Raw genomic sequence first — 18860 nt, forward strand, 5'->3', positions numbered from 1 at the left:
CGAATCCTCAGGATTTTACTCAAAACTGAGCCGAGATTTTTATTACGATTGCTATAAAAAGCACTATGAACCATTTTCAACATTGTTAGCCCAAGAAACCAGTGTCTAGCGCCGGTAAAAACCAAAAAAGCAGCACCGCGGCTGATGGCATATAGAGGAGGCATTGCAAAGCTGTCCTTTGCCGTAAAAGCACATTTGGACCTAAAACAAACGAGACATAACTTACCTCTTCGGTACTGTTATTGAAGGTCAATAAGAAATTATCTGCGCGTGGTACTTCGTTAAATTCTAGACATAGAACTATAAGGTCAGGTGTCTAGTGACCGAAAATGTGCAACATGGAGGCGGCCGGTTGGAGACCATTCTTAGCTGTCAGTTTATTGCTCTGAGACCCTCTACCTCGTTGGCACGGACACCTTTAACAGGCCAGGCAGAAACACTGCCACTCTAAACGTGCCTGTGTCCGTTCGACGAACTCGAATAGCATCGATAAACCATTATCGCAATATATTCTCTAGTTCAGTAAAAGTTGAGGAAATTAAAAGGGCGCCAATCCTTAGTTTTGAAGACTTGATAAAAAAGTTATTAAAAAGTGCATGTTTGCCCGGGTGCATACGCACTAACGACAATTAATTTTTCTTTACCTCATAACCACAGACTTCGGATGCCCTGTTTACTTTATCCCTAAATACAAACATTTCGGCGGAACTCCTTCGTGAACATTTTCGAAGGAAAAGGTTGCAATCGAGGGACAACACGGAGTCTTCGAATATAATCGGGGGCATTTGAACATTTTATTTTTTTCGCGCACAACTTAGCGTAGTTTATAAGCCGACCGACACGTCTCTCAAACTTTACGAGAAATCAAGCTGGCTGTGATACAATCGATCCCAGAAACGACAGCGGTCTCCAAAACGGAGCACGGTCCGCTCTGGCTCTCTGTTCGTGATCTTCAGGGCAGCGAGGTTACCGGGCAAAAGCGGGGGCCATTCGTACGCCTCCACGAGATGCTTCTTTCTGTAGAAACAAAAGTATTTGAAGACTATTTATACTTAAGCCATGACAGTTGTACAAATATAGTCAGCAGATGTCACGTGGTATGTGTCTAATCAAGTTCACACTGTTAGATCATTGTGTACGGATCACATGTGGCGCGCATTGGGACCTGCAGCCAAACACAGATGTACGTCCGCATGAATAATATCACGGATCTTCATAGCACAAATCCCGTGCCAAGAAAATCAGGAGAAGATTTTCATTCCCTGGCGAGTATTTAGATCTCCGGAAGGAAGGTCTGTGTATTTTCCTCAATCTTATGGACCTTGTAACCCTAGTTAGACCTTTTTGATGAGGCTAACTAATGTATGGCTTGAGAACGTTTAGCATGCTAAAAAATTACCGCGTTGAACTTTTAAAAATTCCAGGGTATTTTAAATATCATTTTTGATCATGACTATAACCAACGCCTAAAAAAGTAAAAATAATGCAAAAGCAATAAAAAGCGATAAGGTAAAATAAAAAAAAGCAAACCCAAACGAAGACGTCCTCGTTCCTCCGTTGTGTGGTTTAATTCATTTTAACTTGTCATGTCGTTATTTATTGAGTTTTAATTATTTCTACATTTGCACTACGCTATAAAGACATAAAAGTATTTATTTCGTTTCACACCTAACGCTGTGGTGCAGAAAAGGCAAAAAAAAAAGTTTACTCGAAGGAAAAGACACAGAAGGAAACGTCTCAAATCAGCTCTAACTGATTCATTCTCAAGCATCCTATATACCCACACAGCCACTCTCAACCAACTTCTACGCAGTTATTTCCTTTGTTGAAAACATTTTCAGATACAAAGAACACACATTCACAAGAGAACAAACTGTTAAATCCGCGATACCATCCTTGTCAACCTACCTTTGCGAAGAAGGTTCTTGACTTTGATGGTATTGTGGGTTGGCGTTTGTTCTCATGTGAATCTGTATGTTCCTTGAATATGAAAATGCTTTCAACAAAGTAGATATCTGCATAGAAGGTGGTTGAGAGTGGCTGTGGGGCTATATATAAGATGCTTGAGAAATAAACCAGTTAGCCGAGTTTGAGCAGTCCCCTTCTGTGTCTTTTTCTTCGACTAAAAGTTTTTTTTTCTCCTCCACATTTCAGGTGTTAAATGGTATGATTAGCTACCATCAGCTCGCCTGCGCACTTACAGTCCTTTCACAAAAAGTTAATCTAGGAACTTCGTCGGCTCTAGCTACTCTACATGGGAAAGGGAAGCGGGAATATATATACTGCCTTCCCTGTGAGATCTGAAAGCATTGAGGCATCGAATCTGTGTAAATGCAATTGCAAGTACACAGGAGAAGAAAGTAGTTTTCACTTACCCATGCTTAGCGAATGAAGTCCACAATCCCATCAATTTCTTGCTGTAATTCTGGTCATCGGAAGACGCCTTTTCCACAATTGGTCTTCCAAAGACGTACAGAACGTCTTCGACGTGCGACATGCCGTACCAGGGTTTCTGGGGTGAACTCGAAGACGTGTGGTTTAATATGTAATAGAAGACTGAATAATCTGTATTGCTTGCTAACCTCATTGAAGCTTCTTTTGACGAACATGTTACGAACTTGTCGCCCCACGCATCTTGAACCGCTCGTCTCAGCTTTTCATAGTCGGTGTCTCCGAGGTCTTGCGTATAAATTTGATGAAGCTCGTCTAAAAGCTTGGGACTCGAAGGCGAGACCAAAGGCGCCAGTAAAATGAGCGTCTCAATTTTCGTCAAATTCTTCGGCGAGCCAGCATGGAACACCTCCGGAAAGGATCGCCAGGCAAAAAATCCACCTTCGTTAACCACGTGGCCAATTAATATATCCTTACTTCCTTGATACTCTGCACTACAGGGTTCGTTCTCTAGGGAGGGCACACCAAACACTGTCACGAAGCACAACAAATCGGGACAAACCAACCCTTCGGCTACTCTAATATGCAAGGGATCGGCTTGTCGCAAGCACTCAATGACATTCTCTTGGAGACCGGTTTCGGGCTCAGATGAAGTGGTGCAATTAAGATACATCGCAATCTTTTTTACTTTCGTAAGTAGCCTCGGGTCACTGGCGCGATCCGAATGAGTGCACATACCTCCGCTTTGCATAATGGCCTTTTCAAAAAGGGCTCCGGAGACCGGTGACGACAGGTGGAAATCTACGGACATCGACCCTGCGCTTTCACCGAAAAGTGTAACTCTCCCTTGATCTCCTCCGAAAGCGGCTATGTTGTCCCTTACCCAATGCAACGCAAGCAACTGATCCAGATGCCCCTGATTTCCAGGGACATCTTCCCTGCCTCCGTACAAGAAACCCAAGGGTCCCAGTCTGTAGTTCATCGAAACAACTACGACATCTCCGTACGCTGCCAGAAGTGCACCGTCATATATGGGAAAAGAAGACGAGCCCGAACGGAATGCGCCACCATGGATCCACACCATAACTGCGAGGTCCGAAGCACTGTTGTTTCTTGCCGGGCTCCAGACGTTCAGGAACAAACAGTCTTCGGTCTGTAACTTAATGCCTGCAAAGAGATTCCAGATCAAGCCACGCGGATAATACGGCTGCTATAAAAATGATCCCATTTTGGTTTAACCCTTTTTCGGATTATAGATAAGCACTTCAGTCTAAACTTTGAATCCGGCTCTAAGATGAGTTAAATTTGAATTTCCATTATTGTTATTTCAAACTTTTGTCTCATCTCTGATTGCCAGAAGTATTAACTAATCTGAAGCCACTGCGTAAAGTGACAATTTTGTTAGTTTCATTAAACTCGTAGACACCGCTTCTTTCAAACTGATATCTCTCGATAACTTTCATTCGGTGTGACGTTTGAGTTCCGTTAGATGCTTCAAGCACTTTCTCTCCATATAGATATCATTATATATCACTCTATATCATTACAATATGATCACTGATGACTTTCTGGTAGGCCGCCAACATTAGTTCCGTTAGAAGTTTTATCCTGCGCGTTTGTTTCAGGGTGTCGAACCGAAATGTTGTTCCATTCCGGTTTTCATTTTGTTTCAGGCAAAACGGTTCAGCTCCGGTTCAACTTCGGAGTGAAAAAATAAAGGTTCAAACTGGTTCGAACCCGTTTGTACTCATATGCTAAAAAAACAATCGACGACACCAAAAGATTAACTATGCATATTTTATAAAAGTGTTCCACATAGGAAGCAAAGGCTCACATTACTGTGTGGAACGAACGAGCTAGTGCTGGGGCACCTCAAGACGTGGGTGAAAGCGCAGTTTAATATCAGGCAGCTGACCGAAGAATCCAGGGAAAGGCGGCGCCTCTGAGACGATAGAATGAAGTACAGAAAAGGCTGGCCGCACGCTGACCTGGGTCGCAGGCACTCATAGCTACTTGCGCCAATGGGTAGAGTTATGGATGGCGTCCCTTTATCTCCTCTCAAAATTGTAACGCGTTAGCGTCCCTTGAAAGCCGCGGCTTTTTGTCTAGCCATGCTCAGAAGAGCTGTTCGCCTTGATGTTTGTGTTTCTGAGAAAACATTTTGGTCCTTGCTCTTTCTGCCAAAAGAGATCGAAGCTGTTTTGCTGTTTTCTGTAGCTGTAACTGTTGATTGAATCCCCCTCCCTTTCCCGGTACTGGACTTTAATTTCGGACAGACTGTTAAATCCCCTGAGTTATTTTGAGAGCAGATTAGATGCGTTAAAGTATGGCAACTAGTGCAGGTTCTAAAATATCCATCGGCCATTATATCGCTTTCTTATCCGATCAGTTGTACAATAAAATCAAGGCGTTTACACTAAATTACACACAATTCTACAAAATTGAAAACAAGAAACACCAAAAAAACTTAAACTAAGTGCAAAAAAAAAGAAAACAGGGACAAAGAGAGGTATAGACAACACTAGGGGTGTTGTCTATATCTCTCTTTGTCCTTTTTTGTTTTGCGTTTAGTCCGTGATGAAAAAACAACTAGCCCGCGACTCATCCTTTTGCCACCAAACAGGCTCAATATTGGTCACTTTTGGTGACGTACGGATTGGCTATGTTCTAGTGTTAAATTTTCTTTGATGAGGCATTTCCGGTCCCCAAGAAAAGGTTGGGACAAATGTGGGCAGTTGTTAAGAAAATACATAAGACCAGAAATCCCGGAGAACTAATAATTATTTTGCTCATTTTGTTTGAGTTCTCAAAACGAACTTTATTAATTATGAAGACGACCGTTATCTGAAAACTTGATAATGGAACGTTACAGAGCTCTCCACTACTTTTTATTTCGCTTTTTGACTTCCCACATGAACGAAACCACACGAAAATAATTCATCAGTTTTGCCCAGGAACGAAAAAATAATTATTTCGGTCCAACTCAACTCAGGTTTGCGCAAAAATATTTTTTCTTTAATTTTTTGGTTTACTTTTAATGTTACCGTGTTTTTCTCCACGCACTTTTCACGCAACCTGACTTCGCGTATGAACCGAAAACCGCATGGAAAACATCGGTTCCGCTCCGGAGCGAGAAAAATTATTTCGTTCAGGGTCAACTTCGGTTCGTGCGAAAATAATGATTTTTTCCCGGTTTTCGGTTCACGGTTCGGGCTCGGGTCAATACCCTGGTTTGTTTAGATAGGTGTGCATCACACTTCTCATGTCCTTCTATGCGTCACATTCAAAAGCTAAAAGCCGCGAGGTTAAGGCACGAGCCATTTACAAGCCACGTAGTACACTGCTTTAACATACATATTAGATCACTTCTTTGAGCGGAGCTCTATAACACGTTGTTTCTAACTCGTACGTGATTGGACTAGGTTCTACGAGTCACCAGACCCTATTGTGTGGTGAGGAGACGAAGTCTAGAAATCTTCTTGCTTGAATTACATTCCTGTAGTTCATTTTTACTTGTTAATATCAATGTATACCAGAGTTTTGCTTCCAAGCAAGAAATCAGAAGACAACGAAGGGCGTAGATTTTGTTTTCAATTTAAATCGAAGAGGAAAAGAATTGTGCTGAATTGTACCCTGCTCTCTCGACAGCTTTCTTATGTAGGTGTCGAACTGGATGCATACTGGAGCCGGTCGGGTGGCATCCGCAACATCGGTCCACGGCTCCGCGGGCTGTGGCTCCCGGAAACGAAGTGCTCCGACTGGGGCCTTGCCGTACCGAATGCCGGTGAACGTATTGACAACTTTGCCATTTAGCTGCTGAGGGAATCCCCTCACACGGCCGGCCGTCGTGTGTACGACGGGTCCCTCCCCGTCGTGGCTAGCGACTGCCGCAGCCGTGAGTGCCACGCAGGAGACCAGCAACAGTTGGGCTGACCTCTGCCCCTTCATTTTCTTCTAGGGGCCGGAATTCTGCGGTAGAAAAGATAACAACGAATGTACAAGACACTCTTATGCAGCTTTGCATATATGCAACCATAACCGACCTTCACGCTTGTTTTCTGTTATTCCGTTTACTATATATTATCGATGTGGTCGCACTACGGCTGAATATCTTTCTAGACACCACACTGTTCATGCCGCTAACACAGTCTTCGTGCCTGTTCCTTCGCCCTTTTTATTGGCTCGGTGTTACACTGAGGACGAAAAGAGATGGTTCCATTAGGCCATTTTAATTGAATGCGCGCTTAACGCGTGTACAGGTATCTTGACCGTCGCCCAGTGACCGACCACTATAACTAAATTTTCACCGAAATATGGCATAATACCTATGTTTTAGATGTGTTCAGGCTTTTCTGCGTTTTTTTTATATAGTTTCCGTGGTTATTGGAGGCAAGGAGCCGATAAGTTAGTTTTACTACATTGAGAATAACAAACGCCTAGAACTTTCTTGTTAAAGAAAACTTCTCTGTTATTAGGATTTTAGTTTTAAATAAATTTCCGATGTTCGTTAGGTAAAGCAGGTTTCTAAAATTTACTTGTTTTTACTCATGGCACTAAGAGTTTACGGCCTTTTTTATTTTAAATAAAATTAATATTTAAACGAAACAATACAATATATGCGCCCTGCAAGCTCGCCATCACCACGCGCCCAGAAGCAACAAATTTAAATATTTCATCCATTGAATACCAGATACTGGACATCAGAAGTGCTGCAAGGAGAATCGAAACTCCGTTTAGTTTTGCGCTCGCTTGGTGCGCATAGTATGCAGCGGGCACGACGTCAGAGCCAAGGGTGCCAAGTAGACTTACCAATTCGTTCCCTGGAAAAGACTTCTAAAACTAAGAACTCATATACTCTAGCCTTGCTTGTCTGTGGTACCTTCTTTTGAATTCTTGGATTCTTTGTGCCATCTGTCCACGAGACAACCTCCGCGGGGCCTACGATTTTTTTGTAGGCCCCGCGGAGGTTGTTTTGTGGACACACGAGACAACCTCCGCGAAAAATTCTGAATAATCTAGAGAACGTATCCGCAAAACCGACTTTTAGTTCCATCGTTGAACAAAACGTTACAACCCATATGAGACAAAACTTATTGAGCACCACTCGTACATGTAGAAACTTTCGCTAACAGTGGCATGCGCATGGGTGGAGATGTGCAGAAAACTTTGAAGCGTCGCCAGAGAAGCGTCGCAGGCAGACCGTAGGGTGTCACAGAATTGTGGAAAACGAGGATATCCAAGGCGCATTTCGGTGGTCGTCTTTCAAAGCCACAGAATCAATAAGCCAGATCGGATACGACGGGTGACTCGAGCACCAAAGTCGCTGGGTAAAGCGACTCCTCGTAGGCATCTATCTGACAGGTGTACAGACAAGGTCACAGAAGTCACTTTACCAAATGGAAAACTATGGTTCTACCGCAGTGCCCGTGGCTGCCATCATAGACAAAAACAGAAATAAAAATTCTAAAAACAGTACCTCAACAGGAGCTTCTCGAGTGGGCATATAGCAGGCCCAGGCTATATCAACTCTGCCGATACGCAGTTTCTGGATGTAATTTAACCTCAACAATGGTTCATTTTACTAAAACAGCCTGGGGAAGCCGCTTGCGTTTTTACACAATCAAAAAAAGGATGAGAACGCTAATTTATTGACGGAAATTCGATAGTTTGGTGGAGTCGGCGACATGATGGGCTTATTACGAATTAGACGAGGTCATCAAGCACATTCCGCTGTTATATTCAATGCTGCAACTAACAGATTTGGCAAAGTTCAGGCAAATGCCGGACACCTGACGGTATACCCTGTCCATGCATTTCCATTTTACCTATTGTTTCTAGAAGCACTCGGCTACTAATCAGCCAATACTGTGTCTGCGCTGAATGTATATACGTACTTGGGAGCGGCAGGTGGCTCTTAAAGTGCGAACACAAAACGTGCCGTAGTCACAGTTACAGCGCAGTTACCGGGGCAGAGAAAAAGCCGAATGGCTTTAAAGAAGGTTCGAAAATGGGGACACGGGGGGGGGGGGGGGGGGGGGGGGCAGCCTAAAGGAGTAAAAAATACGTATATACTTTTTTTTATAATTTTTAGTTTGGCTAGGTGTAAACTCGACACCACATTCACAACAGTTATTAATCGGCATTCGCAAGAAACATAAATCGTGAGTTCTATAAAGGGGCTGTATGCTTTCCCTCAGGAAACGCGCCACTGCATTTCACGATAGTCAACATTCATTTTTTACAACGCAGTGATACGGCAAAACTAATTTAAAGGTACAAAGTAAAACTTGTGGGGCGCTGAAGAGTCGCCTTTCAAAGTGGATCTCGATAGCGTGATCGGGCCCTTTTCGCAAAGCTTTTTCATATAAACCCGCGCTCGTTCCCAGGGCGTGCAAGCGTATGTACGTGGTATAGTCGGTAGCGTCACATGTTACTTGGCGTCAAACGTGAGGGTTGTGGGTTCTTTGAAATTCCCGCACGAGGACATGTGGCGTGACGTCACACGCGTGACATCAAACGTGACGTTACACGTGGCTGTCACGTCATGACCCTATCGACCCTCTTAATTTAGCAAAACAATTTTCCGCCAAATCTACCTGAAACTTGTCCCACCAAAACTGAGCGAGGAAATATAACCCTCTGACGTCACACGTGACGTCACGTGTGACGTTACCAGGTGCATGACGGGATTTTCTGGTTCTACCGACGCCAATTTTTTTCAGATACAAACCCTAAACGCTATTGCGTTAAAAGAAAATACTTATATTACAGTCGTAGATACTCCGCTATATGGACATCACTTGCGGGGACAAACTGGGAATATACATGCATTTTTGTTTCGATATTATGGACAACTCACATTATGGACGATTTTTTTTTCTGGGAACGAAGGTGTCTAAATTAACGAGACATCACTGTATTCGAGACATGGACAAAACCAGCGACATGCTCAAAGCACTTGATGCTTTACCACGGGCCTTTTACTTCAAAGAATTAAAGGCGCTTGATGACCGTGGCTTCGCTGGCACAGCCATCAAAGGCAAAAGGCGGGCGGTCATCAACTTAACATATCACCAGTTTACCACTGCGCCCGACCCTGTAAATATCGTTTTGCTGCAAATTTCCTAAACAAATTGAAACCAGGCACTTTTGGAACTATGCAGTGTTGAAAAAACAATTATATCCCCAGAAAGGGCTGACCCACAGGCGGTCTTCGTTTTTGTTCCAGCGTGCGGCTGGCGTGCCGTTCCCTATTTTATATGTAGAACCACAAATAAAAATAAAATATGAAGATGCAACAAACAAATTCTAGGGGGCTAAACATTTTTCCGAATTGCCGGAAGATATATAACTCAAACCAAAAACACACACAGTATAAGAAAACTTACTAAAAATGGATCAATAAAAAGAAAGAAATGTAACCAACTACGTATAAAGAAATTCAGAATTCAAGAAGTGGATCACCCCTCCGACCGTGTATATCATTTTAAATATTTTTATGGTAACTTAATTATAATTTGATCCTCCTCAAATTGTGAATAAAAGTTTAAAGTACCCTTGATATCACAATTTTTAATGTTTTTGCTTTAAATTTGTAAAACAGAATTGAACATGTGTGCTATTAAACTCAGTGTGGTACGGAACGGCGTTCCTGGAACGCGTTTCTTTTAGGAGGAACGAAGGAACGTCGCCGTTCCACTCTGGATCGGTGGAACTGGAACGGGAGCTCGTTACGTTTTTACAAAAACGAAAAAAAAAGAACGGCGCTTTTTTCTTCTTTTTTTTTTCTTTTTGTCCAATGCCGTCATTTTTATTTAATTTATAAGGGAGAAACTCGAAAAAGTATAAAAACAATAACTTTACGAAGAGCAGAGATATGGCTAACTTTTTTGTTAGTTATTTTAAGGCTTAATTTGTGGGGTCCTCGCTTGGGAGCAGCTCGGGTGCATGTGAGCTGATGGACAGTGATTCTTTTTCTTTTGTTTTTTGAGTGGCCGATACTGTGGCACTCAAAACGAAACCTTTAGTCGAAGGAAAAGACACACAAAGAGAGACGTCTCAAACTCTGCTACTTTTTTTGCTTCCACGAATCCTTATACACCTATAATTTTGAGGCTGACTTCAACTAGTTTTGAACATTTACAAAGAGACCTATACAGTGACAACGAAAGCAGGTTACCAGACATCAGACGCACCCTTGCAGCTCAAACATTGGTCACTTAAAAAATACACAAAAAAATGACATTTATTCCCCCCTCGGCCTTTTAAAACTAAATAACGCATCCGACCTCCACGAAGAGCGACTGGTAGTTTTCAAGAGTGGCCTGTCAAAAGCCCTACCCTCTTTTCCACTTGCTCGTCTTGCGGACAGCAACATCGAGAACCAACTCTTCCTTAGTTCAAACAAGGGACTTACATTGAAACGTGTGGGGTTGTTGTAAAACGTGTGTGCAATGTGGAGGAGCCCTTTAATAAAGAAGAATAAAATTAGCCCCGCTCCTTCTTACCGGCTCACAGTACATTCGGCTCGTCTGAACCGCCCACCACAAACAGGAACATGGTGAAATGCTGAGATTTTTAAAGGTGAATATATCAACAAATGAAACCTTGCTGCCGGTTATTTTCTACTCTTGGTGACGTTCCATCACGGCAATCAAATTCATATGTTGCCATTTGATGGGATATATATGCATATACAACACGAGCACTTCAAACCATCGTACGTGGTCTCCGAGGAGGATATAAACGAATATGTGCAGATGAATGAACCGTACTTAATCCAATGAATTAAAGAATCCAAGTTTTTCAGGAACCCGCCGAAAGCCAAAAAACGGCGGAGCCAGGATTTGAACTCTGGGCCTCCCAATGTCCGGTCGGGTGTGCTAACCACTACACCACTCCACCTTCGCTTTCTGGCGTTTCCTACCTGTCTTAAAAATGCACAAGAAACGAAATGTATCCAATCTGAGGTGTTCTGGAAACACACCAGAACACCTCAGATTGGATTCATTTCGTTTCTTGTGCATTAATAAGACATATATATATATATTTGTTTAAACTGAACGATTATGGTTATTAGCACAATATAAACGAAACGCATATGGAACGATAGATTCCATTTTTTTAACCGGGAACGAATTCCTCTCTCACATGTGAAACTTTTACCGGGAACGCTTTCCAAAAATCAGAAGGAACGAGGAATAAACTTTTGTTTCTCTTTTTGAGTAAAGTCTGCAACCGTGATTAAAATAAAACTATTGTGCAACGCGAGGGCAACAAATTTCATTCTTAACATGACTGTGCGTTTACTGTGTATGTACAATCGGCACGGAATGAAACCCGAACGCCGGAAGGCGTGGCCATCGAGACAGGCTGCTCCACCTGTTGGGCCCCTGAGAACTAATGAAAATGCGCCCAGGGTTTGAGGGTGCGGTTCCTGCTAAAATGCGCTCGACCTTCGCGCGGCGCGTCTGGGACTTCCGCGTTTCGCCGGTGGCGCGCTGTGAGCGCCGTCACTCAGGGTGTTTTCGTGTCGCCGCACTGTCGCCCCATGTCGCCCGTTCGACACTGGGTGGCCGCTTAACCTGGCTATAGCTCTTTGCAATAGGTCCTGCCCAGACAGGGTGGTGAATTTATCCCGCTACGGAATGGATACGCCTGGCATATCGGTGGTTACCGAAGAGAGCGTCAACAAGCAATTCCTCGCTTTTTAAGAATCGATTGATAACCTCGCACGAAAACATGAGCATTGCTCATAAAAACCGAGGCATCCGCGTCAGTCTGTTGTTGTATTTTTTTTTTATAAAGAGTATGGTCGTGCAAACAAACAAATTTTATTTCGCGTTTATGACGTTTCACTATTTCTCAGAAACCGCGCGTGTCACGATGTTCCGGTGACACGTCATCAAGCACAACGGGTCTTCCGTGCACGAAGTGTTTCACCTTTCATTTCGCCCTTGCGATACACAAAGCGATAATGAGTGGCAGCTCTGAAGAGATATCGCTGGGAATTCAATACACAAAGCGAGTGACAGTGCTTTTTGTATCGGATGTGACGGCGCTTACAGCGCGGCACCGGCGAAACGCGGAACTCCCAGACGCGCCGCGCGAGGGTCGAGCTCACCTTCGTAGGACCCGCACCCTCGCACCCCGGTGCATTTTCATTAGTTCTCAGGGGCCCTTTAGATGAAGCAGCCTGTATCAACGGCCACACGTTCCGGCGTTCGGGTTTCATTCCCTGCCGATTGTACCCTGCCGCGTCCCACGTACAACTCTAATGGACTTCTGTTGGCATAGATTGTAAAATGTTAAAAAATTAAAATCATACTTGTATTTTATTGTATCGTATTGCATTGTAACACAATACCGCGTTATCTTCATGGCGTGACCATGTGTTTTGGTAGTCGTATCGTTTTCCTTGAAGATCCTTCTTATCCAAAAAGCGAGGCTTTGGCACAAGATGAAGACAGGTCCTGTTGCTAGATAACTGGGCTACCCCACTGCACCGGCTAACAGCGGTGCAGTGGGGTAGCCCAGCCTCCTAAAACACATAAATTCAAAAAAGGACACATTATGGTCACCCTCAGACGTGAAACGCCACACTAGATGCCAGCTTGAACGCGAACATGCACAGTTCTGAAACAAAAACTTTGACACTTGAATGGAGTTGCCCTTTGCCATAAGACTCGACTACCCAACCAGAACAACAACCAGCGCTTGGCATTAGTTACAATTCGAAAATTGTTCCTCACCGGTCTACTCTTTTTTCGGTCGCTGGAACGAGTGGACGCTGAAAACTGTACTCTGGTTTATGACACCAGCGACTCTGTAATGACTTAGCAATGAGCTTTCTCGGTTCTACATCCGTTCGCACTGGACGTCGGCAGAACTCTTTGGGCTATTTTTCCTAGCTGCTCGATATCCCGTTTTCTGGGCTCCTATCGCGAATCCGTCGTTAACTCGATCCAACACATGGCCAGCTTTCTCGGACACGCTGTTTTAGTTCCTGATTCTCGCGACACGTGGCGTAGCAACCTTGAGCAAGATAAACGGAGAATTCGACGCGCGTGACCGCTATCTTAACCACTGCTGAATGGCGCATCGCTGCTCTCCGAGCCTGGTGCAAGTGAAGCCACCGGCAGTTCGATGCTTGTCGCGGAAGTCGGGCGTGTGCTGGGCTTCCTAGGGCATACGATATTTTGGTCTATATTTTTTTCCGTCTTTGAATGGTGTTAGTACTCTCGTTCTGAATTAAACGCTGAGAATAAGGCATTTGAACGTGGGACATGCGCACACTTGATCAACTATAGAATCTCAAAATTTTCACATCGAATTGCTCCAAGGAGACTTCTCGGGTCTGCATGGGCTGTTACTCCGCAACAAACAGGCTCTCTTGGGATGACAAGATAAATACAGCGCCCTGAACGCTATTCGATTCAGCACTCGGAAGAGCTGAAAAGCCTGTCAAGCGCGTACTTCCGAGACAAGCCGCTTACTTCCGGTGGCTTCATACCTGTTTGCTCGATGCGCCATCCAGCCCCCTATAATGAAGATCAGTGATCTGAACCTCCTATCTTATGGATCTCTCCGGCCTCCCACCCTTTCACCATTTCCGTCTGGCTATCGTTTTCTGAGATCGAATACTGCATCACATGTCACCGGAATTAAAGCATAAAATAAACATTATCTCGTCGTGACCAGTTCTCGAGCTTTCCGATTATGGAGAACAGAAATGCGGGAACCTCTTTTCTGATTTGGTATTAAGCTTAATATATAGCAACAAAGGTGTGAACGTTATGTTGTAAACCCCGAACAGTGTTCATTGCAAATTATAGTATATACTTCATGAACAGTATAGGAACAGACTTTCACGCTTTTTTTCGCGCGCTTCCGAGTTCTAGACTTGCACTTGTTGACCGACGAGGGCTCGAACTAAACGCTCATATGCCGATCGAGGCGCTATTTGCAAGGTTGAGAGTGTATGAGCCACAAGCATAGGAAGACATCAGATTTAGTGGCACCTTTCATATATCTTTTGATTACACCCAAACTAGAGTTCCCAAGCTGAGTATAGTTAGGAGGTGCTAAAGTGCGCAGCGAGGGACACCGTCTTTACCCGGTGTTCTATGAGTGACTAAGTACATAATCCTGAAGAGAATAACATCCCGCTTTGTTACGTCGTGTCACTAATTAAATTTCATTCACAAAAGTTCGTTTTGCGTGCACAATAACCGATGCGGTAGTCTGATTCCCCATGCAATTTGAAGGGCTTTATAAATATAGATGGACACAGCAAGATGACTGAATCTTTTTGTGTTACACTGACAAGGCTAAGGAAGCTTTGAGAACGCTGACAAGTCAAAACGCAAGGGCTTGTGGGATCATGCATTGTGATAAACCGGCATGGCGACCATCTTTAAGCATGATGGCGATTCCATCAACAGCGCGAGGCTGGAGAGTTGGGGAATGTATATCTTTGCAAAGTAACGCAGAGTATAGATATTTCTAACAATAGCCTTAAGCGAGAAAAAGGAGACAGAGAAATTGTATTTCCAACGACGCTTAGTCCTCTTCATTTATATGTCTACTGCGATAATCAAGTAGCAGCCATGGCGATGTAGTACATACGGCTACGGCCATGTGTACACCACCGCGGCCGATTCCGCTTTGGTGGCAGCGGATTCGCTGTAAGTGTGAACCAAGCCCTGTTAAGGCGGTGGTCCCATGGCCACCATCTTTGTTCTTGGTGCGTTATAATTTCTTACGTTACCTAGAAGGCAACTGAAGATCTAGTTGTTCGAACGTATATAAAAACGTCCTCTTGTCGATGACAGCTCAAGAAATACCGGGCATGGTTAATTAGATGCGCGTTTTTTGCTTCGTAATTCGTTATTTCGCGTTTTTATTGTCTAATGCTACAATGTTATTTGCTGCGAAGCGCTAAGGAGATGCTGCCTGCTCGATCGCCACGCCACGCGTTTATTCAGCTGTCAGTGAGAATGAAAGGTAACTATCGATTCGCGAGAAAACAAGTGATCATTGGCGGCTTCATTATAATGATACTATTGTCGCACTCCAGTTAAATCTAAAACGTGCCATGCATACCTGGGACAGCCCACTTGCCTCTTCGATAAACCACTGATCTCTATGACAATTGCTGGATCGCGCTTCCCCGCTTGTTCGCTGCAGCGCGAGTGAAGCCACCGGACTTCACTGGCTTGGGATACGATTTGCCGTTTTTGCTAGCCTTTGCTGCGGTTTTCCAGCGTGCTGTAGACACGTTTTCTACTCGTTCGCCGTCATTCGACGAAGAAGTTTTTTGAAGACTCTGTGTATTGTTGAGACTTGCCGTTGTGAACACGTGGAAAATTTTACGAAAGTGCAGTGTCGCAGGAAAAAGGCACAACGCGTCGAAAGGAAGGGCTGGCGGCGTGTTCAAAGCTTCCTTGGCACGCCGAAGTGCCGTGTCTCTGTGCCTTCGTACGCTTGGATACCGACCAAGAACCGACGCCGTGTGTATCTGTTTAGCGAGTGCAATGTGCGTGAAGCTGTTCGTGCCTCTGGATCGGCGTCTTTTCCCCTCGCGGTTTAGGAACGGGCTTAATCCAGCGCCCACTAGCGACGGAAGATGGGGGGAAGGTACGTCTTTTTTTCGTCCTTAGACGATTTACACAATACCGTGCTCAACAGCTCCTCATCACTGATCAGTGCTGGCTTATTATCAACCTACTTAATTGCACTTGACGTTTGAGCGCGGCTCGCCTAATTGTAATTGGTCAACAGATTGCACACGACCATATCGGCCGCGCTTCAAAGATTTTCATTCTCGCCTTCTTGTACTTTTGCTTTCGAAAACCCCCCTGGCTCCACAACGTTGCCCTATTCGTGCTCCCACGGAATCTATTAGAGTAGATTTGGGATATAGCCATGGTTAATATAGTACATAAGAACACGTACGGATCTCCCCCTTTTATTGATAGCAACTCACCGGAACAGCTGGACGATCCAGAACTCCGTGGCCGATATATATAAATGATCTGAAGGCATCTACGCGCGACACACGTTCAGAACTTTGGCGCGGCGTCAATACTTGACCGGTATCCAAGCGTGCGAAGGCACAAAGATGCATCACTCGGCGTGCCAAGGAAGCTTTGATCACGCCGCGCCACCGGCGACACTTGTTTTCGAGGAGTTGTACCTTTTGATACGGCTTCACGCACATTGCACTCGCAAAACACATCCACACGGCGTCGATTCTGGATCGGTATCCAAGCGCGGGAAGGCACAGAGACACGGCACTTTGGTGTGCCAAGGAAGCTTTGAACACGCCGCCAGACCCTTGCTTTCGACGAGTTGTGCCTTTTTCCTGCGACACTGCCCTTTCGTAAAATTTTCCACGTGTTCACGACGGCAAGTCTCAACAATACACAGAGTCTCAAAAACTTCCTCGGCGAATGACGACGAACGAGTAGAAAACGTGTTTCCAGCACGCTGGAAAACCGCAGCAAAAGGCTAGCAAAACGGGAAATCGTATCCCAGCGGGGTTGGGTCCGGTGGCTTCACTTGCGGGAGCGGCAAGCGCGATCCAGCAATAGTCATTGAGATCAGTGTCGATAAACGATCACCTGGATGCACGCTGGGGTTATTCCGATGGTATTCAGAACACCGCTCCAGGGCTCCGCAGGCTGCGATCTACAGAACCGAAGTTCAACGGCAGGCGCCTTGTCGTACCGAATCCCTATGAACGTATTCCTCATTGTCCCGCGCAGACATTGACCGAAGCCCCTCACAGTAGCGCCAGTCGTGTGCACAAGGGGTCCCTCCACGGCGTCGTCGGCACGAACGAGGGTCGTAAGCGCTCCTCAAGAGAGTAACAAGAAGAATAGTGTGGTTAATCCGTGCATCAGCTGTCAGAACTGGTGGTACTGCAGCGGATGCATGACATATATTATAACGTTGCCAACCACCCTCAGAGCCGTGCTTATAGGCTGAAATTCAAACCATCGTTTTAAGATGGCTTAGCGAAAACAAATATTCGAACTTCTTGTTATTTGTAAGATCACTTTTTGTGAACTTACAGGGAGTGCGGGAACTCTGTAAGGCTTTGTGAATGAGCTAATATGCCCATAAAATGTGGGGAGGGGAAGGTATTAATAGCACTTTTTACGCGCAATTAGAAGACTTTGAAAACGTAGGTCTTTAGAAAAGCGGCTGGGTGAATCAGCTCCCAATACCTTGACTCTGCGTGCCCACCTAGACATGTGCTGGTTCGCGGATTATGCAAGAGCTTTTCTTTTAAAGGTATTTCAAATGGCCCTTGAAACAATGTATTAGTCGAATTACACATCTAACAACAAAACTCAGAAATCGAACAAATTGTGATATCATTTAGGAATTGAGTATTACATAACTTACAGTGCAATGTGCAGCCAAAAATACGAAGGAACATGCCAGTGACTCTTACACCTTTCATCTGACACTAGCGAGACTTCCTTAAACGGATTTTCTGGAGAACACGAAACGCCTCTCTTCTCATAATCAGGCTCGTGAAGACTGATTCCTTATCATTATCTTACAAATTTCAAGGTTTCTCTTAAATTAATCGCGCTGCGTGGGGAAGTGCGGTCAAGCGTCGGCAGGCTGGAAACATCTTTCAGTAATCTAATTGAATCTTCAATAAGAAGAGGGCAGAGTTTTTGGTCCTAGTTGGCAGGGCTCGAACGATTACGCGCTAACAACTATAGTGTGGCAAGAAAATCTGGATTATTATAAAACTTTTGTGCTATCATTAGTATCATAATCGTTTTATATAAAATAAACAATTGATATTTTGCCCCCTTTTCAGTATGCTTCACCACAGTATAGTCATGGCATGTAGAAAGGACAGCCCTAGAATGTGCCAAGAAATATTCCTTAGAAAAACATGCTTTTAGCGATTAGAAATACTCCCAAAAGTAAAGAAGATGAAGCAAACAACGCTGGAACTGACTCATATAGGTATGAGATGACGAGGAACGATCTAAACTTTCTTTAGTGTTGATGCCAAGGCGTACAGAGGTGAAATAACATTGAATTGTTGCATTCGGGAGTTACTGGCGCTTGCTCAAAAAACAAATGGTCGAGGAAATGAACGATTGGGTCACGTTTTGATTTCTGTCATTTTCTAAGGGTTTCTATTGCGATAATTCAATGAACCCCAAAGGCTTTAGAACCTCACAGTACGGGCGAAACTGTTACAGGCACGCTGTTGGCAGAGACTTGTTTAATTGTTGCTAATAAAGGTGAGTGGAGAAACGACCCCCGTCAAAAGTTGCTCCACCAGACACCAACGTTCACAATACTGAAAGATATAGAAAGGAATGGTTTTTAATTTTGGCACAGAGAGCACATAAGGAGTAACCGTGTTCAATTCAGTTAAAGTACAGATTCAAGTTCGTATTCCGCACCTCAGCCACGCCATCAGGAGATCG

General features: G+C 44.3%; 1 protein-coding gene across 1 annotated transcript; it reads right to left on the bottom strand.

Moving 5' to 3' along the window:
• Window positions 1-772: 772 nt before the first annotated feature.
• LOC115314950 (cholinesterase 1-like) lies at window positions 773-6339 on the bottom strand. Its single transcript, XM_029974059.2, has 3 exons — window positions 6024-6339; window positions 2376-3558; window positions 773-1017 (listed from the first exon to the last, which is right to left on the bottom strand). Exons 1-3 carry the CDS (start codon window positions 6337-6339, stop codon window positions 855-857), a joined length of 1662 nt encoding a protein of 553 aa, XP_029829919.2. The 3' UTR covers window positions 773-854.
• Between the last annotated feature and the right edge of the window lie 12521 nt (window positions 6340-18860).

This window comes from Ixodes scapularis, unplaced genomic scaffold (genome assembly GCF_016920785.2).
Source record: "Ixodes scapularis isolate PalLabHiFi unplaced genomic scaffold, ASM1692078v2 PGA_scaffold0__279_contigs__length_252992795, whole genome shotgun sequence".
Classification (NCBI taxonomy): Eukaryota; Metazoa; Arthropoda; class Arachnida; order Ixodida; family Ixodidae; genus Ixodes; species Ixodes scapularis.